We start from the raw sequence: 23,240 nt of genomic DNA, 5'->3' as shown, positions 1-23,240 counted from the left end.
AAAATAGTCCCCAAAGAAAACTCAGTATTCCAGATTTTCCACAGTTTTCCAGCATCAACATTCCATATAAACTCAGAAGACTCGTGTAGGTTCTCTGGTGGTTCTGGATGGTAAATAAAATGTCTATAAATAAATAAATAAATAAAATGTTGTCGTCATGGCGACGCCTGGTTCCCATCAGCACCACTGTAAAGACATCTTTACATCTGCAAAGTCATGTATTTCACACCACGCTCTGAATCACACCCTTGTTTACAAATCAAACGTTGGATTAATTTGAAAAGTCAGCGGTTTGAGTCGAGTGTGTGATGATTTAGATGTGCAGTTAGCATCACGCTATTTGACATAGATAGGCTGCTAGTACTTGCTAGCTAATTAGCCTTGTAGCTTCTCAAATAAATATGCAAATTTCAGAAAACAAACGTTTTTGAAAAAAACAAAACAGCACAGACCTGCATGAATTCCCAGCTGGTTTATTCTGGTTCAGTGCTGGTTTGGCGCTGGTTTAGCTGGTCACCCAGTATGGTCATGATGGTTGACCGGCATACCAGCATCAAAAACACAGCTTATGCAGGTCTGTGCTGTTTTTTCCAGCAGGTTATTCCTTTAATAGTCGTGTCCGGATGGAAATAAATCTGAAGTGATAGAAATCTGAGTGTTTATGTCAGATTATGTCAGGATAATCACTCGTGCCACAGATAAGGCTGTTCTGGCTCTATTAGCCTATTTGTCTGGGTGCGGATTGGAGGGGTGTGAGGAGTTTGGTGGAGTTCTTGGGGCGAATGAAAAGGCAGCTTTGTTTAAAGTGTTTTCTTTCCCCTCTCTCTCTCTCTCTCTCCCTCTCTCTCTCTCTCTCTCTCTCTCTCTCTCTGTCTCTCTCTATCTCTCTCTCTCTCTCTCTCTCTCTCTCTCTCTCTCTCTCTCTCTCTGTCTCTCTCTCTCTCTCTCTCTGTCTCTCTCTCTCTCTCTCTCTCTCTCTCTCTCTCTCTCTCTCTCTCTCTGTCTCTCTCTCTCTCTCTCTCTCTCTCTCTCTCTCTGTCTCTCTCTATCTCTCTCTCTGTCTCTCTCTCTCTCTCTCTCTGTCTCTCTCTCTCTCTCTATCTCTCTCTCTCTCTCTCTCCCTCTCTCTCTCTCTCTCTCTCTCTCTCTCTCTCTATCTCTCTCTCTCTCTCTCTCTCTCTGTGTCTCTCTCTCTCTCTCTCTCTCTCTGTCTCTCTCTCTCTCTCTCTCTCTCTCTCTCTCTCTGCCTGCTTCCTCTCCACCCCATCCTCCCCCTCTCACACCTTTTTTTCCCTGCATTTTTTCCCCCTCACAGTATAAGAGCTCTGTCAGATGCCCTGCAGGATCATTCACTCTCAGCTGTTGGTGGGCTTCAGGTGGGACTCCCTCGCCATGGCTCATCAGTTAGTGATTCTCTGTGTGTGCCTGTATGCGTGCACAGCGGTTTGTGCCTCTGAAGGTATCCAAGCGACAAGAAAGGACAAGAAGCAGACGAACCGTTTCATGCCAGCAGCAGCTGGACACAACATACCTGTCCATCCAGGTGAGAGCAGCAGAACAGTATGGTGAGGTTATCCATATATAGACATTACTGTTATTATTATTATTATTATATGATGATTATGACTAATTAAAGAATTGTTTATTGTTATTACTTTATGTTTAAGCCACTAGAGGCCATGCTTTACAATGGGTGGGGTATAAAATCATTGTTACACAAGCTAAAATGTAAAATATGATGAAATGCCCAAATGTTTTATAAACAGTTTAGGGTATTTTTCATAATAATAAATTATTCTGCCAAGAAATGTAGCTCCTTTAGAGTATGCTATGTTGCCAAGCAGCCATAGATTGCTAAAACAGGACAAGAAAATTCAGTTGCAGCAGTTCCACCAAGATGACACTGCTGATTTCCTCTAACACGTCTATGAGATTTCCAGTGCTATGTTAGCTCCAAGTCAATGCTGTTGTATGCAGGTTTGGGATATAACGTTATAACGGAATACAGGTCCTGTGAATACATACTCAGAATGCAGAAACAAAAGTATGTGTATTAAATCCAAGTTACATTTTGTGAATGCAGTATTTGGAATACAGTTGGTTTTTATATTTTTAGGTGAAAACTTTTAGAGTACTTGACCACTAAATGTGAAAAGTATTTATATACTGTCTTTAAAAGAAACACCATCGATAGTTTAGTGAACCAAATAGTTAACCTTTGGTTAGGACTTCTTCATTAAAGGTTCCTAGCGCACACACGCCTTCTAAACTACTTATCCTTCTGGGTCGTGGGGGAGCTGTCACTGGGTGGAAGGCCGGATACACAATGGACAGGTCACTAGTCTGTCACAGGGCAGCCCCTCTCGCTGTGAGGTGACGGCACTACCCTCTGCAGTATTTACACTTTGAGAATCAATAACAACATGCAGTTTGACCAGGGGCGCCAAAACTTTTGCATATGACTGAACAGTGGTGGATGATTTTAAGTTCTTGTCCTCGTTCAGTGGTCCATGGTTGCTTGGCTCTGATAGCGTTCTCTAAAGGAGCTTCATTTCTTGGTGGAAGAATAACTGTCGCTCACTATAACGAGCTGTTCACTGAAAAAGTGTGTATTTTATCAGAGTTATGTAGTCGCTGTCTTGTAAAAGTGGTCATGCGTTACAGTGATTTCACCACATGTAAGAGTGTTTTACTCCGCTTTGCATCATGCCACCCCTTACCTATGATAAAATCACAGTAGCGCATGGCCTCCCGTGGCTTTTTGCTTTGGGCTCAGTGCATCAACGCAGTGAAATGTAGTGCTTATCACAGTTACGCTCTAGCTGGACTACAGATGCACTGAAGCTACTGACTGTGTGTATGTCAGTGAGCAGGTCTCAGTGCTTGGTGAATGGGATCTTTCTGTTTGAGGGAGCCGTCTGGTCTCCAGATTCCTGCAGCGTGTGTCAATGTAGATCCGGAGCCGTTCGCTGCCATGCAGTTCCCTGCCTGGATGCAGGTACACAGTTCACCGCTCTTCTCTTAGAGAGCCCATATCCTTGTTCTTCACTTTCCATTTATGCTGTTTAACTTAAACTTTATCCATCAGAATTAAACAGGCTGTTTTTGTTCCTGTGGCTTTAAGACTCACACACAATTTGTATGTCGGCTGTAATTTAAATCAAGACATTTTTAAGCTTGAAACAGGCATAAATGTAACACTCTTTGCTTTGGAAGTCTCAGTTTTTAAGTAATGCCTTATTTAAAGGCTTCGACTTGAAGTCTGCTGTTTATGATTGTAGCGTTAGCCTGTTAGCCAGCTAGCTGTCTGCTTACCCTCTTAGCCTACTAGCTAGTGAGGGCAGAATAAGTTACAAACAAAAATAAGAAACAAAAGTTATACAAAAGCAATACACAGGCTTATAAGTATATAAACACTCTTTACTATGGTAGCCTCAGTTTTTAAGTCACATCTTATTTAAAGGCTTCAACTTGAAGTGTGTTGGTAGCGTTCGCCTGTTAGCCGGCTAGCTGTCTGCTGATCTGATCTTCTAGTGAGGGTGGAGTCCAGTTATAAAGAGAATCTAATGGGTGAAGCAGTTAAATCGAGTCTGTTAGGAGCAAATAAGTGATGTTCAAGGGGCAGTTTGTCATCTGGCTGCATTTTATAGGCTCAGATCATTGTCATTACGAAGCCACAGGCTCCTGTCTGCTAAAGCTTGTTTAATGCCGCAGCTTTTCTTTTTTATTTTTTAACATCGCACCACTTTACCTGAAAACATGGACATACATCACCTAGAAAATGAAGAATATTCAATATTCCTTTGTTTCGTGTTTGGTCTCAGCGCCGCTCCTACAGGGTTTTGCGGCGTCTCGCGACGTCCACCGTCTGATCTCGCGAAAGAAATCAGAGTAAGAGCTCACATGCACTGAGAAATCTGATTACTGAGCTCAAATCCGGCTCTTTTTATCAGATTTCTTAATTGGATTTCTAGATCAGATTTCTAGATCGGAGTACAGTGTTTACATGAACATTTGAATCAGTGGATAACTGCAGAGATCCACTTGTGATTCAGTTGTCCGTGATACGGACCCTTTAAAAGGCTTAAAGATGTCCACTGTGCTGTAAGAGGTTCGCCACAATTTTTCAAATCCACTCACAGTGGTTTGATACGAAACGATCAGGTGTAGAGAAGGTTAGAGGTTTTGTACAGGTTTCTTTACAGTGGTGGTGTTAGGAACCAGGGGTTGCCATGACTACAACACAGATATAGACATTTTATTTACCATCCAGAACCACCAGAGAACCTAATTCTATTTTGCCTCATAATTCAATTCAGCTCAATTCAACTTTATTGTCATTATACAACACAGGGTAGTACAGTATAACAAAACACTATGGGGCTACTTTTCCAGTGCAGTAATAAAAGATGCATAGTAAACAGTGCAAAAACAAAAGACAGTAAACGACAGTAGGTTCAGGTATCGAATGTAGACAACGTGCATAGGCAAGTGTTATAGGTGTACTGGACGTATAGACGGTTAGTGCATAGTCAGATATTCAAGTGTATCAGGTATATAGACAGAAATGTGCTGATGAACTGCAGTCCAGTAAATGCAGAGGTACTATTGGTAAAGAGATGTAAACAGTGATCTGTATATAAAATGTACAGTGCAGGTACAGAGTAGCAGCATAATGTTCAGGTAACATCTTAAATAAACAGTAACAGTATAAATATAAATATACTAGAAATAAGGCTCAGTCAGAGATGAGGTGCACAGCATACAGTCCTCTGAGCTGGTGGAGCTCAGTGTGTAGAGTGCTGGGTGATCAGGCTGATCATTAACAGACTGTAGTGTTGTTGTTAAGCACAGGTCGATGCTGCCGGTGTGACCAGTTTGACACCCTGCATATTATGTATCCCCCCACTATGAATGGAGTTTAAGGCCGAAATCGTCTCTAAACTCTCATAAAACAGCGTCTCGGTCATCAGGCAGTGAATTCAGAACCAGTTCATGTAGGAACTTTCTGTGAGGAGCTTTTAGAGGGACGTCTGGTTCCCATCACCACCACTGTGAACAGTGCAATTTCTCTAAAACAGAGCGTTTCACAACCAAACCACTCTGAACGACTATGTACATCCTAGCCACTTAGTTATGTGGACCTTTTGAAAATCTGATGGAGTTCCCCATCTTGCATTCGTGTTTCATGTTGTTCATACTTTTAAAGATAAAAAGATTCAACTTTATTGTCATTACTCAGTACAAGTACATGGCAACGAAATGCAGTTAGCATCTACCAGAAGTGCAAATAGTAGCAAATAGTGCAAAAAGAGAGTGTGCAAGTGTGCAATAAATAGGCATAGTGCAACATTACAGTATATAGAATAAATTACTTATAGATATGCAAAAAAATAGATTATAGATGTGTAGATATATACATGAACATGTTGGAGATGTACACTGTATAGAATAACTGTTGCGATGTGTTATTTACATGGCAGTAGAATGTTACATTTGTGCAGTGGTAATAATGATGAATAAAATAAAACAAAACAACAGCTCTGATTGGTGAGTGTAGTATGAAAGGCAGTGTTCATAGTCCGCTGTGTGCAGTATGAGTGGTAGTGTTATCAGCGAGGTGTGGAGTTCAGCAGAGTGATTGTGGAGGGAAAGAAGCTGGTTCTGGCCCGGATGCTCTTGTATCTCCTCCCGGATGGAAGTAGGTTGAACAGTTTGTGGTTGGGGTGGGAGGGGTCCTTAATGATGGTGGTGAATGTCTTTGATGGCAGGGAGCTGCACGCCTGTGATGCGCTGAGTAGTCTTTACTATCCTCTGCAGGGATTTCCTTTCCGCCACAGTGGAGCTACTGTACCACACGGTCACACAGTTGGTCAGTATGCTCTCGATGGTGCATCTGTAAAAATTTGTGAGGATCTGAGGAGACAGCCGGTCTTGTTTTAGTCTCCTCAGGAAGTAAAGACGCTGCTGTGCCTTCTTGATGAGATGGGAGGTGTTGAAGGACAATGAAAGGTCTGCCGAGATGTGGATTCCCAGGAACCTAAAGCTGGACACACGTTCTACCTCTGCTCCGTTGATGTAGACAGGAGAGTGTGTGCAGCCCTTGGTTTTCCGATAGTCCACGATGAGTTCTTTGGTTTTGCCTGTGTTCAGGATGAGGTTGTTGGTGGTGCACCAGGAAGTCAGGTGCTGGATCTCCTCCCTGTAGGCCGATTTTATCCGTTTTCATAGATGACAGTACAGATTTGCAGGTTTTTAACTGCATTAGCCTCATAACTGCAGTGAAATCTAAAGACGTCACATATGCAGGTCTATATGAGATTTCCTAAAGACAAATTCCACCCATTTTTCTAAATTTCTGCATAAAAACTGCTGGCTCTTATAGTCTTGACTGTGTGGTGTCTGACGCACTGTTGTCTATAAACATGGACCAAAGCATAGACAGAAGTCAGGCTTAAGACGGCCGCTACTGAATTTACGTTTACATTTACATTTCTGGCATTGGTAATTTTACACAGGTAGGCGAAGGCAGTGTTAGGAGTCTTGCCCAAGGACTCTTATTGGTATAGTGTAGGGTGTTTGCCCAGGTGGGGATTGAACCCCAGTCTGCAGTGTAGAAGGCAGAGGTGTTACCCACTACACTAACCAACCACTATTGTTTAGCAGTGCTAACTCAATTTATTCCATGTTTATAGGTGACAGTGAGTCATACAGTGGCAGAAACCACATCATCAAGACTATTAGAGACACTGAACACCTCCACATACTTTGAGACAAGGGATGATTTGGATATTCAGTTAGTTCAGTGGAGCTCACAGGTGAATTGAATAGGGTTTGAGGTCTGAAAGATTGTGGTGCAGGTCAGGTCTGTGGAAACCACTGGCGCACAGCTTGTTTTTCTGTTTGTCCAGCTCCTCTGGCCAGCAGGCCTGCGGTCAGAAAACAGAAACCAGCCAGTGGAGTGAAGCTGGAGAAAACGAACCAAGGAAAGAGCGTCCATCAGCAGAATGGGAAGGAGAAGAGCGTCCCAGAGGTCAAGCCGAAGGTAAAGACAAGTCCAGTTAAGACTGTGGAGGTACAGTAGGCGAGAGCGAGGCACAACCTCACAGCAAACACATTTCGTTTTTTCTGAAATAATTGAAGAAATATTTAAGTTGGAATAATCAGGTTTTTATTCAAGCAACATATAACTCTTTGCTACAAATGAACACTTGAACCTCGTTTCTAGCTCCTACCGTTCATGTTTGAAGCTTCACGTTTGTTTGTCATTTGCACAACATGTTAGGACATTTATGTAAGTAAGCTGAACGAATTGATATATAATAAATTTACACAAAATATAGAGGAAATATACATTGTAAAGTGGCTTAAGTGACTCAGTGTTATTGTTCTTCAAAGTGGCTTAGTGTTGAGGTGTTATTGTCCATAGCAGAGATGATATGATATAATAACAACACTGACAGAGTGACTGAGTGAATTGGTAGTTCGGGACGGACCCATTAACTGGGTTGTTCTGGCCTGGATGCTGTGGAATCTCCTGCCTGATGGCAGGATGTTGAACAGGCCATGTAGTGGGTGACTTCTGTCTGACTGGATCTCTTTGATCTTCCTGAGGCAGCTGGACTAGTAGACATTCTGTAAGGATGGTAGTTTGTTGCCTATGATGGCTTCTGCCATCCTCACCACTCCTCTAAGGGCCTTGCAGTTGCAGGCAGTGCAGCTGCTGTACCAGACAGTGATGCAGCCGTGAGGAAGCTCTCTAAGGTGCATCTGTAGAAGTTGGTGAGGATCTGAGGAGGCAGACCAAACTTCCTGAGCCTGAGGAGATGCTGATGGGCAGATCTCACAATAGTGTAGATGTGGAGGGACCAGGGAATAAATAAAGTAAGAAGTTAATAAACCGGGCCGTGAACACGTTTAATATGTTTTAATGTTCAGTTCCTTCCTCCTAATTATAGCTCCTTACGTCAGAGTAACGAGCTCCGCCCACTCGCTGCTCAGCCGGCAGTTCGCTCTCCAGCTCCTTACACTAAATTCCCAAACTGTCGTCACCACTGAGCAGCTTTTCAGTCGGCAGCTGTGACAGAAGAACAGCTGAACAACCTGGAATCAGCCAGAAATTAACCCAACACCATTCGCCAGACGTGTCTGATCTTCAGAGTCGGACCAAATCAGACTGAGCCATAAAACTGACCCAATATCAGGTTCAGCTCAGTTTGGTCAGTTTCTCCAGATCAGTATTAATGTTGTTTTGTTCCAGCCGGTCTGTAAAGCTTCTTACAGCCCGTTCAGTTTGGCGAATGGTGTTGGGTTCATTTCTGGCTGATTCCAGGTTGTTCAGCTGTTCTTCTGTCACAGCTGCCGACTGAAAAGCTGCTCAGTGGAGACGACAGTTTGGGAATTTAGTGTCGTCTCATCTTCAGAGTCGGACCAAATCGGCTGTCGGTCAGATGTGATCTTAACAGCGTCCGTTTTCTGCTTGTGGCAAAATAAGAAGTAAAAACGTTTAAATGGCTTGAGCGTCTCCTACAGCTGTCAGAGCCGTTGCTTAGCAACGGCGTCTCAGTGGAGTGATACAGTGTTTGTTAGAATGCTTCTGAACCAATCAGCTTGCGTGGCTGTAACTAATTGTTGTATAAACAAAACTAATATATTAAAGTAATATAAGGTTGGATTTGTGATTTACAGCTCAGTAACCGGAAAAAATGACTTACATGCCCTGAAAACTCTCTTTGGCTCAGATCTCTTTAAAACGCTGATGAATCACTCTGAATTTTGGTGGCAGATCACGGCTAAGAGACCTGGTGATGTGGCCAGAAGCTCACGCTGATTGACCTTCTTTAACAACATAAAAAGTCTGTGTTAAATTGTGCCCCATGTTAGGTTGTTCCCCACGATTCCCTATTCAAAAGTCAAAAATACCCTGTTCAAAAGTTTTAAAGTGCTCATCATTCTTATCATTATGATTTTGCTAGGGATAATAACTTAACTAGTGTAGATTTGATTACTAGAAACTAGATAGTAAAACTGTTAAATCTCTAATTTAATTAAAACAATGATCATTTTCCTGCAATGATACATTTACACTATTTTTTTTATCTTCCCTGAAATTTGACCTTTGGAAATACATCATATTTTACTGATATTTTATTCAATTTCATTAGAACTTTATTTTGGGTATTCGTTATAGAGGCATATGCAATTGTTTGAACACCTCTGGTCAAATACTCTTACATAATATTCTCTACAGAGCACCAGCAAAATTTTAAAAGGCACTTGTAAATTTTTATTGAGCAATTTCTATTTGCTTACAGTTAAACATATCATAAAAATATAAAACATAAAATATAATCATGACATTTACACAAGCCACAAATAATATAATATATTTTTAATTTAGTTGTTGAATTCAGCAAATAAACAGCAATTGCATATTAAAATGTGCAGAAGTGGGTCATATGTAGATGTTATCAACAACAACAACATGGAATTTGAGCAGGGGTGCACAAACTTTTGCATACGACTGTATTCGAATGTCTTTCAGGTTCCCAGTCGTTTTATAATCATCTGCAGCTATAACATTTCTTTATATTTTGAACTGATTCCTACTAATTATTCATATTAAACATGTATTTAATTCATTTAATAATTAAATCAATTCATTTAATAGTTTAATAATGAGGTTCTTATAATATCTGATGTCAGCTCTGCCCTCCACATGCTCTAAATCAGTTTGTGTTTATCCCTCAGGCTCCACCTCCTGCACTGAAGAAGCCACCGCCTCCACCAATAAAGAGACTAGAAATAGTTAAACCTCAAACGCAGCCGCAGTGGTGGGACAGGAAGCTGGTCCTGGGGCCGAGTGTGGTGGAGAGAAGGAGATTTGACCACGATGACCATGATGACGACGACTACATGGAAGACGACAGTGACAGCAATGATGACGATGACGATGATCGCACCTTCTTAATTAGCAGCCCAAGCAGCCAGACTGACAGACTGGCATCAGCTCACAGGGTGGCATATGAAGGCAGACTGGCATCAGCTGGCAGAGCACCATCAACTGGTAGACTAGCATCAGCTAACAAAGTGGCATCAGCTAAAAAAGTGGATCACAGAGTGGCATCAAGGGACAAACTGGCAGCGTTCCCTGCGCAGAAGCCAGCATTGCCACCAACCCTAAGACCTTTTGCCCTGCCTACTAAACAGTCTGTAGTTTTACCCGCTGGGAGGCCCTTGCCGGTGCCCGGCAAGCACTCAGCAGGCCCAAGGGGTCCAGGGCGTCCATTTATTGCCCCGTACGTTTATATGGAGTCCCTCCCAGCTGGCTGCCTGCTATACGAGTCCCTGATCGCCTGCGGCAGCACAGGCCTCACGCACCTGCCCCTGATCAAAGACACCGGCCTCCGCATACTCTACCTGTCAGGTGAGCTAAAATAAGACCAGTTTAAAGGGACAGGCTAGGACTGGGGTTGTCACCTAACAGACCATGGTCTGGCCACGGAAGAAGAAAAAAAGGTCATATTTTAGCGACATGCATTAACATGAGCAGTCCCTATTTAAAGTATTTAAAGGAACAATTCAACCATTTAAAAGAGTTTAACGACAAAGCAAATGTGCACAATTTATGCCCATATCATACATTTTGATGAGCTCTGTACATCACTGCTCCACACTCTCACTATCTGCACTCTAGTGCTATTCGGTATCTGTCTGTTTGTCTATTTGTCTATCTATCTGTCTGTCTGTCTGTCTGTCTGTCTGTCTGTCTGTCTGTCTGTCTGTCTGTCTGTCTATCTATCTATCTACAGTTACACTTACAGCATGTAGGAGGCGCTCTTATCCAGAAAGAGCTCTGTCTGTCTAGAGAAAGGATCTTTACTAGTTACCAACAGGTTAGAGAGAGAGACGGTCCTGAGCTCAGATACTGACAGAAACAGAGTCCCTGCAGATACAGAGAGAGAAAAGGAGCAGAGCTGAACACAGAACTCACTACAATATAATACAACACACTACAACACACTACAGTACACTACAACACACTACAATGTACTACAACACACTACAATACACTACAGTACACTACACCACAAGACAATACACTACAACACACTACAATACACTACACTACAATACAATATAATACAACACACTACACTACAATACAGTACACTACAACACGCTACAATATAATACAACACACTACAACACACTACACTACAACACACTACACTACAACACACTACACTACACTACAACACACTACAAAACACTACAATACAATATAATACAACACACTACAACACACTACAATACAATACACTACAACAAACTACACTACAACACACTACACTACACTACAATATACTACAATACAACACACTACACTACAATACACTACAACAAACACTACACTACAATACACTACACTACAACACACTACAACACACTACACACTACAACACACTACATTACTATACAATACACTACACTACAATATACTACACTACAGTACAACACACTACAATACAATACAACACACTACAACACACTACACTACAACACACAACACACTACAATACACTACAACACACTACACAACACGCTACAATACACTACACTACAACACACTACACTACAATACACTACAACAAACACTACACTACAACACACTACACTACAATACACTACAACACACTACACTACAATACAATACAATACAATGCAATACACTACAACACACTACACTACACTACAATACACTACACAATACAATACACTACACTACACTACAATATAATAAAACATGCTACAACACACTACAATACAATACAATACAATACACTACAACACACTACACTACAATACACTACAATACACTACACAATACAATACACTACAATACACTACAATACACTACACAATACAATACACTACACTACACTACAATATAATAAAACACGCTACAACACACTACACTACAATACACTACAATACACTACAATACACTACAACACACTACAATACACTACACTACAATACACTACACAAAGAGACGGTCTGCGTGTGAAGGCTGCGAGAGACTCTGCTGTTCGGACAGCCAGGGGGAGTTCATTCCCCCACCTCAGCGCCAGTACGGAGAACAGTCTCGACGCCCGTCTTCCACGTGCCTTGAAGGATGGCGGGTCAAGCCGAGCTGCACTCGAAGCTATCTGTCTGTCTCTCTGTCTGTCTGTCTATCTATCTATCTGTCTATCCACCCATCCATCCATCCACTGGAGCTACAAGTCTAGTACAGACACTCAGGCTCAGAATGGCTGCTGCTGTTTTTATCTATGCTAATGTACTTTAGTCCATGTGTATCGAGAACAGTGAGTCACACCACATAATCATGTCCGCTAGAGATGCTGAGTGTGACGTGGAGCGATGAGGCGGATGCATGTGCGGAGTTTTATTTTGTATACTATACACGAGGGCTAACAAGGGCTAACAGGACACAGGTTGAAACACAGGTGGCAACAATCAGGGGCGGAGTCAGAAAAAAGGGGGCAGGACTTGAATGGAAAAAGTTCAAAACACAAAGCACATGGACAGGACAGGGCGGGGCCAGTCGTGACACTGAGCAAACGGCTGTTCCTTTAAGACGTATTGCAGAAGGAGTGGGTGGAGACAGGTGCAGGTATGTCCAGGTGTAAGGTTATGAAGACTGAGTGGTTGAAGATAATGATAATGATATTGGATGGAGCAGCGTCACTGCAGAACATCCGGTTCTATTGGCCTGTGCTTTTCTATGGAGATTATATGGAGTTTTTGCAGAATAAAGCCACTGAGTTCACTCAGTAAAACAGCTGTCTGGATACTTTTGGACCGATAGTGCGTAAGTGTCCTGGTTTAGTGACAAGTAAGTATTTTTGTCTGTTCTTTTCACAGATAATAAGATCAGTAAGATTCCCACTCGGGCTTTCGCCGGCTTGCCCAACCTGGAGTGGCTCGACCTGAGCAAAAACAAACTGGACGACTTCTCTCTGGGCCAGGACGTGTTTAAAGTGAGTAGTATTTGATGACAGCAGTAAAATATATACGCTCCCTGTACACTTTATTTGGTCCACCTATCATGAACCTGCACTCATTGTCCATCTTATCAGCTCCACCGATCGTATAGAAAAAATAAGAAAACATTAAAACGCAGCCATTGAAACAGTCAATAAATAAAAAAAATAAAAAAACAGTCAGTAAAGAAAATGAAGTCTAGGATGGACAGATCCAGAACACGTAGAATATAGAATGACTTTTATTAGACCCTCTCTTACAGTGCGGTATGAGTTGTTGCTGAGCAGTGAGAGCTGATTTACAGGGCCTGTAATAGATAAAGCATTATGGACATGTAGTGTTGTGTAACTAACACCTTCAGTGGGAGCAGTGAGCAGCTGTGTGGGTGTTCTCCCACACTCCGCTGATCCAGACACTGCCAGGACAAATCCCACCTCTGTGCTGCTCTGAAAACCAGAGTGTTATCAGTCAACAGAGACACCGCTGTCAAACACAGCGCTATCAATTTATACGCTTTACCATGTCACACCTGCGCGCCAAGGCTGGCTGGAGCCAAGCTGCTCGGACAGGTTTCAGAGGAACAGCGTGTATGAGATTCAGAGGAACAACAGACTTTTAGAGTCTCACACTACGTTTAATCATTGTTCCCTACACTGGACCATCAGGACCACCATATAAAACACTGTTACAGGGAACAGAAAACATTGTGAACATCTATGAACACTGTCGCCTCACAGCAAGAAGGGTCTGGGTTCGACTCCCCGGCCGGGTGACCAGGGTCCTCTCTGTGTGGAGTTTCTATGTTCTCCCCGTGTCTTCGTGGGTTTCCTCACACAGTCCAAAGACATGCATGCAGAATAATTAGACCCACTAAATTGCCCCTCAGTGTGAGTGTGTCTGTCTGTCTGTCTGCCCTGTGATGGACTGGCGACCTGTCCAGCTTGTATCCTGCCTTCCGCCCAGGGATAGGCTCCAGCTCCCCACTGTGACCTAGAAGGATAAGCAGTTTAGATGATGTGAGTGTGTGTGTGTGTGTGTGTGTCCCTAAAGTGCTGCCTTACAGAGTGCACTCACTATTCTATCAAAGTGAATCCGTGAAATGATCAGAATTTTGGACACAGTATAGAGCTCTGTATAGGGAATAGAGCACAGTTTCAGATCATGCCTAAAATAGTGCACTATATAGTGAACAAGTCATAATTTTATACGCATTGTATAGCGAATTTGAGGTATAGCACAAAATCGTGCACTATATAGAAAATATGGCATATTTTTGAACACACTATATAGTGAATAAGCCATAATGTTGGATACTCTGTATTGGGAATAGTTTTGAACATAACCTAAAACTGTCCACTATGTGGTGATCAAGGCCGTAGTTTGAGATGTAGCTCAAAATAGCGCTGTATATAGTGAGTAAGATGCACTATATTTCCAAAAGTCTTCACTCCCCCATCCAAATCATTGAACTCAGGTGTTCCAGTCACTTCCATGGCCACAGGTGTATAAAGCCGAGCCCCTAGGCCTGCAGACTGCTTCTACAGACATTAGTGAAAGAATGGGTCGCTCTCAGGAGCTCAGTGAATTCCAGCGTGGTGCCGTGATCGGACGCCACCTGTGCAGCAAGTCCAGTCGTGAAATTTCCTCACTACTAAATATTCCACAGTCCACTGTCAGTGGGATTATAACAAAGTGGAAGCGATTGGGAACGACAGCAACTCAGCCACGAAGTGGTCGGCCACGTAAAATGACAGAGCGGTCAGCGGATGCTGAGGGGCATAGTGCGCAGAGGTCACCGACTTTCTGCAGAGTCAATCACTACAGACCTCCAAACTTCATGTGGCCTTCAGATCAGCTCAAGAACAGCGTAGAGAGCTTCATGGAATGGGTTTTCATGGCCGAGCAGCTGCATCCAAGCCTTACATCACCAAGCGCAATGCAAAGCGTGGAATGCAGTGGAGACGTGTTCTCTGGAGTGACCAATCACGCTTCTCCATCTGGAAATCCAATGGACGAGTCTGGGTTTGGCGGTTGCCAGGAGACGGTACTTGTCTGACTGCATTGTGCTGAGTGTAAAGTTTGGTGGAGGGGGGATCATGGTGTGGGGTTGTTTTTCAGGTGTTGGGCTCGGCCCCTTAGTTCCAGTGAAAGCTTCAGCACCAAGAGATTTTGGACAATTTCATGCTCCCAACTTTGTGGGAACGGTTTGGGGACGGCCCCTTCCTGTTCCAACATGACACCAGTGCACAAAGCAGGTCCATAAAGAAACGGATGAGCCAGTTTGGTGTAGAAGAACTTGACTGGCCTTCACAGAGTCCTGGCCTCAACACCTTTGGGATGAATTAGAGTGGAGACTGTGAGCCAGACCTTCTCGTCCAACATCAGTGTCTGACCTCACAAATGCGCTTCTGGAAGAACGGTCAGAAATTCCCATAAACACTCCTAACCCTTGTGGAAAGCCTTCCCAGAAGAGCTGAAGCTGTTATAGCTGCAAAGGGTGGGCCGACATCATATTAAACCCTATGGATTAAGAATGGGATGTCACTCAAGTTCATGTGTGTGTGTGAAGCCAGACGACCGAATACTTTTGGCAGTATAGTGTATGTTTGTGAACACGTTGCATATTGAATTGGGCATAGTTTTGGACATAGCCCAGAACAGTGTGCTATTTGGGTAAACAGGACCCAAAATAGTGCATTATACTGTGACTAAGGCATATTTTGGCTGCCTGTGTGGTGAAGAGGCCATCATTTCAGGATGTAGTTACACAGCTGGCTCTGTGTGATGACGGCTGAATTTGGAATGTGGTACGTAGCTTCGATGTGCGGCTCCTGCAGGCCCGGAGTCTAGAGCCGGGGGTTGGTGTTTACACTAAAGGTGTGAGGTTCATGCTATAACTGAGCTGTGCATGTGTTTGGCTTTGTGTATGTGTGTTTGTTCTGTGCTGTTGTAGAATCTGACCAAACTGCGGAGGCTGAATCTGGACGGGAATAATCTGACCAAAGTGCCGCCTCTGCCTCCGTCTCTCCTGGAGCTCAAGATAAACGACAACAAGCTGAGCGGACTGACGCCACACAGCTTTAGGGGTATGCACTCACTATTCAGTTAGGGTCCCAGGAAGCACTGCATAAATTATTTAAACATTTAAACATCCAGCAAAGTGTGAATGTAAAAAAAAATATAGAAAAATAATAAAACACTTAAAAACTGCTGATCCGCCCTCTCTAAGAGCTGTGTGGGTGTGGCCTAATATTCTAATGATACTAATGATTCACTGTTCACAGGGTCCAAAGTCACAGGGCACCGTTTTATCTTATTTTAGTTATAAGATAAGCCTCCATGATGCGGTGCTGAAGGTGGTGATTTTCTCAGCATACACAATTTGCTCGAGATGCCTCCAGAGATAAAAGTCGAGAATAAAAGAAAAAATAAAATAAAATCTGTCCTGTGAATTTTGACTCACCCTGTAGTGGACTATATTAGTAAAATCCATCCCTTTCGTTTGTTCAAGGCTTTGAAACGAATGTGAAAGTTGTAGTTATGACAGTGAAATGGAATTAGATGAGTTCTCTCAGATAAACAGTGCACAAGTATTAATCTGCATCTCTGCCTCCAGGTGTGTCTCAGCTGCTGACGCTGGAGCTGGAGGACAATGAGTTCCACGATGGAAACGTTTCTCCTTTGGCCTTCAGAAACCTCGGCAAGCTCATCTACCTCAGGCTGGACGATAATGACTTCAGAGCCATTCCCTCAGGCCTGCCGACCTCACTTCAGGTCAGACAATCAGATTCTTCTTCTTCTTATTATTATCTTATTAATCTTATTATAAACCTCTTTAACTTGAAGTCAGACTTCAATTCCTTATTCTCAACTATAGAGCATACCCATGATCACAATTCATCACAGATATTTATTTAATTATTCACAGTGGTTGTTAGTCTGTATTGAATAATTCACAGTAGTTAATGAATAATTCATAGTAGTCACTGAATAATTCATAATGCATACTGAATAATTCATAGTAGATGCTGAATGTTTCATAGTATATACTGAACAATATTTTGTAGATATTGAATAATTCACAGTAGTTAATGAATAATTCATAGTAGATACTGAATAATTCATAGTAGATACCGAATAATCCATAGTATATACTGAATAATATATAGTAGATACTGAATAATCCATAGTAGGTACTGAATAATTCATAGTAGATACCGAATAATCCATAGTAGGTACTGGATAATTCATAGTAGATACCGAATAATCCATGGTAGATACTGAATAATCCATAGTAGGTACTGGATAATTCATAGTAGATACTGAATAATCCATAGTAGGTACTGAATAATTCATAGTAGATACAGAATAATCCATAGTAGGTACTGAATAATTCATAGTAGATACTGAATAATCCATAGTAGATACTGAATAATTCATAGTAGATACCGAATAATCCATAGTATATACTGAATAATATATAGTAGATACCGAATAATCCATAGTAGGTACTGAATAATTCATAGTAGATACCGAATAATCCATAGTAGGTACTGAATAATTCATAGTAGATACCGAATAATCCATAGTAGATACTGAATAATCCATAATGCATACTGAAGAATTCATAGGATATACTGAATACTTCATAGTAGATACTGAATAATCCATAGTATATACTGAATAATTCATAGTAGATACTAAATAATCCATAGTAGGTACTGAATAATTCATAGTAGATACCGAATAATCCATAGTAGGTACTGAATAATTCATAGTAGATACAGAATAATCCATAGTGGATAATTCACAATGAGTTTTAAGATTAAGAATATAATTACTGCCTGCAGTTTAAAGGGTTCATTTGATCAGTGAAGGAATAATTTGGCAATTATTGCACTATTACCCTAAATGTAGTCATTCAGCAAGCCATAGTTACCAAATGTGGAGGTGTCCAGCATCTCGAGTAGACCTGATTATGTGATTTCTGACCCTGTATGACTGACTGTTCCCTGTAAAAATACAACTGGACAGAGTTTGAGTGGAGTGTGTGATGACTTAAGCTGCAGGTAGCTCCATGCTAACTGGTGGGGTATAAGCTCCCAGCACTTGTCAGCTACCTTAGCCTCATAGCTCCAGTGCTGACTGTGAGGCCATGTCCTCCACTCCTCTCTCCTCCTTCTCCACGACTTTGTCTGCAGGAGCTGCGTCTCTCTGATAACCAAATCGAGGTTGTGCATGCTGGACTCCTCAATAAGACGGTAAACCTGAGAGTGCTGAACCTCAGCCATAACAAAATCAGAGAGGACCGCATCGCACCCAGAGCCTGGATCCATTTACGGTGAGTTTCCTCCTCAGAGTCTGTGTCTACATGCAGAAACGTTCTCCAGTCTGACTGAGAACATTCTGATTACAGATCCAGACCGAGGTGTTTACTCTCACTCTCAGTTTACATGCTCACTACAAGTGACCAGATCCACAATAACACACATGCATAGAGAACCACTGGTGAGGTCATGATCACCAGTGTTTACACATTTATCTGCTTATTAGGCCGTCAGCAGTTTAGCCCCGCCCACTCATGCATTTACATTTACAGCATTTAGCAGACACTCTTATTTCAGCTTGGTCTGCTTTTTGAATGAGCTTAATTATATACATCAGTCTTAAAGGCCAGTGGTGGACAGTAACTGAGTATCTGAGTAAATGTAATGAGTTTCTGTACTTTAGTATTTTTGGTGTATCTGTACTGAAGTTTCTCCGTTCTGGGCGACTTTCTCCTTTCACTCCACTACATTTCAGAGTCTAATATCCGACTTTTTCCTCCTACATTCTGAGAAATCTGTGGTTCCTTTTGGTTTCTGTGTGTATAAAAACGTCACATGTCAAAACGAAAGAAGCGCAAAGCCAGAGCACCAATCAGGGCCCAGCGGTCACTTTGTTTAGAGCTGGTTTTGACCTGTTGGTCATACCGACCCAGTGCAGCACGCGGTTCAACGTCAGCGCAGCAGCGTAAAACTTTGGGAGAGTCTGTTCAACATAAATGATGAACTAACCTAACTTTGTGTAAATAGAGCTCAATATAGAAATATGTCCACATATGCAGTCGAGACTGACGCGGCTTTTTTCTGAATTTCTACAAACACCATTTCATTTTATAGTAAATGAGTTTGGGCTGGTTTATGTTTATGAACAGACGCCTACAGATCAACATAGTAAAGGAGCTCATCTGTGATCCTGAGTTTAAAGCCAGTTTTTATTCAACTTAAACTTGGAACTAAGTTGTAAATAAATCTGAAACTGAAACTTTGCTTGTGTGTAAAAAGTGATTTCAGAGCCACTCGGTTCTCCCTGATGGAAACTGTTTACCTTCAGTGTTTTGTGCTTCTGATCATTTTAATAGACGTCAGCGTCACTAATTAATGACGTTCTATTAAAAGACTGGTTTACCAAGAGAGACGCTGGAGGACTTTCACCTGAAATGAGTTCATGAAGCCAGTCTGGTTATAAAAATGATAACAGGACCAGATCAGAGCCAGAATTCCTCTTTTAGTACTTTTACTTTATACTTAAGTACATTTGAAGGGAAATACTTTAGTACTTTTACTCAAGTGGAGGTCTAAAGGGAGGAACTTCTACTTTTACTGGAGGAATATTTTACCTTGGGGTCTCTACTTTAACTCAGGTACATGGTTTGTGAACTTCGTTCACTTCTGTTAAAGGCACAGTAACCAAAAACGTGTAATTCTAATGGGTGAAGTGAAGCTGGGAAATGGTGATGTTTTTAAATAGAATTATGACTGTTTTTAATGTGTTAACTCCAATGTTATTAGACCTCAGAGGAAAGTGAAATGTAGAGTACAGGCCCTTTAATGTGAGCAAGAAAGAGGCTTTTTTAGATTAAGTGGTTTCTGACACTGTTTGAAATACCGTTATTTATAAACTTGGATAAAACTATAGACACGTCTTGGCTGCTTGACTGCATCTGGTGTCCAGGGGGACGTTAATTTGTCTTCTCTGTATTTAGTTCTACCCTACACAGCTTTACTTTGCATACTGGCCAGACAATTTTCTGCTTTTCCTATAGCACCACCTAGTGGACAATAGCTGTAATGCATCTTCTGTTATGCCGCCATAAAGCACATGTTTATTTTTCCCTTTTCAATCAGTAAACTGGAGTCGCTGGACTTGTCCTACAATAAGCTGGTGCACGTCCCATCCTTCCTGCCTGTGGGGCTCCGTCAGCTCATGCTGCACCACAACCAGATCGAGCGCATTCCTGGGTACGTGTTCGCCCACCTGAAGCCGGGGCTGGACTCCCTGGACCTCTCCTACAACCGGCTGCGTGAGGACGGGGTCAGTGAGGTGTCCTTCATGGGCCTTTACCACTCACTGACCGAACTGCTGCTGGACCACAACCAGCTCAGAGCCATACCGCGTGGAATAATACAGTTACGAGCCCTGCAGCTACTGCACCTCAACCACAACTACATCAGGTTAGTGCACTACTCCATACATACTACACCACAACTACATCAGGTTAGTGCACTACTCCATACATACTACACCACAACTACATCAGGTTAGTGCACTACTCCATACATACTACACCACACCTACATCAGGTTAGTGCACTACTCCATACATACTACACCACACCTACATCAGGTTAGTGCACTACTCCATACATACTACACCACACCTACATCAGGTTAGCGCACTACTCCATACATACTAGACCACAACTACATCAGGTTAGTGCACTACTCCATACATACTACACCACAACTACATCAGGTTAGTGCACTACTCCATACATACTACACCACAACTACATCAGGTTAGCGCACTACTCCATACATATTACACCACACCTACATCAGGTTAGTGCACTACTCCATACATACTACACCACAACTACATCAGGTTAGCTCCATACATACTACACCACACCTACATCAGGTTAGTGCACTACTCCATACATACTACACCACACCTACATCAGCTTAATGCACTACTCCATACATACTACACCACACCTACATCAGGTTAGCGCACTACTCCATACATACTACACCACACCTACATCAGGTTAGTGCACTACTCCATACATACTACACCACAACTACATCAGGTTAGTGCACTACTCCATTCATACTACACCACAACTACATCAGGTTAGTGCACTACTCCATACATACTACACCACACCTACATCAGGTTAGTGCACTACTCCATACATACTACACCACACCTACATCAGGTTAGTGCACTACTCCATACATACTACACCACACCTACATCAGCTTAATGCACTACTCCATACATACTACACCACACCTACATCAGGTTAGCGCACTACTCCATACATACTACACCACACCTACATCAGGTTAGTGCACTACTCCATACATACTACACCACACCTACATCAGGTTAACGCACTACTCCATACATACTACACCACACCTACATCAGGTTAGTGCACTACTCCATACATACTACACCACACCTACATCAGGTTAGTGCACTACTCCATACATACTACACCACAACTACATCAGGTTAGTGCACTACTCCATACATACTACACCACACCTACATCAGGTTAGCGCACTACTCCATACATACTACACCACACCTACATCAGGTTAGTGCACTACTCCATACATACTACACCACACCTACATCAGGTTAGTGCACTACTCCATACATACTACACCACACCTACATCAGGTTAGCGCACTACTCCATACATACTACACCACACCTACATCAGGTTAGCGCACTACTCCATACATACTACACCACACCTACATCAGGTTAGCGCACTACTCCATACATACTACACCACACCTACATCAGGTTAGCGCACTACTCCATACATACTAGACCACACCTACATCAGGTTAGCGCACTACTCCATACATACTACACCACACCTACATCAGGTTAGCGCACTACTCCATACATACTACACCACACCTACATCAGGTTAGTGCACTACTCCATACATACTACACCACACCTACATCAGGTTAGTGCACTACTCCATACATACTACACCACACCTACATCAGGTTAGCGCACTACTCCATACATACTAGACCACACCTACATCAGGTTAGCGCACTACTCCATACATACTACACATCAGGTTACTACATCATGTTAGCTCTGAGAACCACTGACAACATCGTCGTGTGTTTAGATGTGTATTTGTCTAACGTTGTTTATTTGTTTGTGTGTTTGTGTCTGCAGTTCTGTGCCGATGAACTCTCTGTGCGACTCCACAGCTCGTGAGGACTCTCCTCTGCTCTCCGTTCACCTGCAGAACAACCTGATCGAGCGCCGTCTGATTCCGCCCACAGCGCTGTCCTGCATCAGAACGTACCACAGCGTCCTGCTGCGGCCTCAGAGACACGAGTACATACACGAGTAACACGAACACACACGTGTACCCAGATCCTGGTGCTATTCTCCTCCTGAAGGCCCCACCCCTTCTACCTACTGCCCTTACCTGGCTCAGGTGGACCACAGATGCCTTTCTCAGCTCTCTCTCTCTCTCTCTCTCTCTCTCTCTCTCTCTCTCTCTCTCTCTCAGGGCAGATTTTATGTCTAAAAGTCTGTAGACTCCAGTGTTTCTTCTGCCATTAACTCATAAAGTGAGTTTGTCCTCCTTTGCTGCTGTAACAGCTTCTACATTATTAGAAAAGATGGTTCTTTGAGGGTTCTTTAGTAAAGACAATGGTTCTTTATAGAACTCTGAACATGCAAAGGCAGTTTGCATGCTTAAGTGGTTCTTTGCATGGTGATATGGCTCTTCATATTGATGGAGAATGTGTTGTATATGGTTGGGTAATGAACCAGAAAGAGTTCTGCTGTTATGATGTCATGCTAGTATACAATAGCAGAACCCTTTCTGGTGCTATACAGAACCATATCCAAAAAGGTTCTATATAGAAACATACACGACTCATTCTCCATCAATCTGAAGAACCATTTCACCATGCAGAGAACACTTACAGAACCTCGGTCTTTACTAAAGAACCCTTGAAGGACAAAGAGTATACTCTTCTTGGTTCTTCAAGGGTAAAGAAAATGGTTCTATATAGAACCATGAAAGGGTTCTTCAGATTTATTTATGTGCTTTAGGTTCTATGTAGCACCATTTTCTTTACTAAAGAATC

General features: G+C 42.4%; 1 protein-coding gene across 1 annotated transcript; it reads left to right on the top strand.

Annotated features, from left to right (window-relative positions):
• The first annotated feature begins 1,372 nt into the window (after positions 1 to 1,372).
• si:dkey-6n6.1 (uncharacterized protein LOC100170811 homolog) lies at positions 1,373 to 23,018 on the top strand. The gene is made up of 10 exons (XM_017683291.2): positions 1,373 to 1,543; positions 2,867 to 2,998; positions 6,912 to 7,045; positions 9,751 to 10,426; positions 12,931 to 13,046; positions 16,004 to 16,136; positions 16,667 to 16,824; positions 18,252 to 18,391; positions 20,220 to 20,546; positions 22,312 to 23,018. The coding sequence occupies exons 1-10, from the start codon at positions 1,393 to 1,395 to the stop codon at positions 22,490 to 22,492; spliced, it is 2,148 nt and encodes a 715-aa protein (XP_017538780.2). The 5' UTR covers positions 1,373 to 1,392; the 3' UTR covers positions 22,493 to 23,018.
• Positions 23,019 to 23,240: the final 222 nt, after the last annotated feature.

Source organism: Pygocentrus nattereri, chromosome 28, assembly GCF_015220715.1.
Source record: "Pygocentrus nattereri isolate fPygNat1 chromosome 28, fPygNat1.pri, whole genome shotgun sequence".
NCBI classification, from domain to species: domain Eukaryota; kingdom Metazoa; phylum Chordata; class Actinopteri; order Characiformes; family Serrasalmidae; genus Pygocentrus; species Pygocentrus nattereri.
Note: the sequence above shows the minus strand (reverse complement) of the source record. Positions and strands in the feature narration are given on the sequence as shown.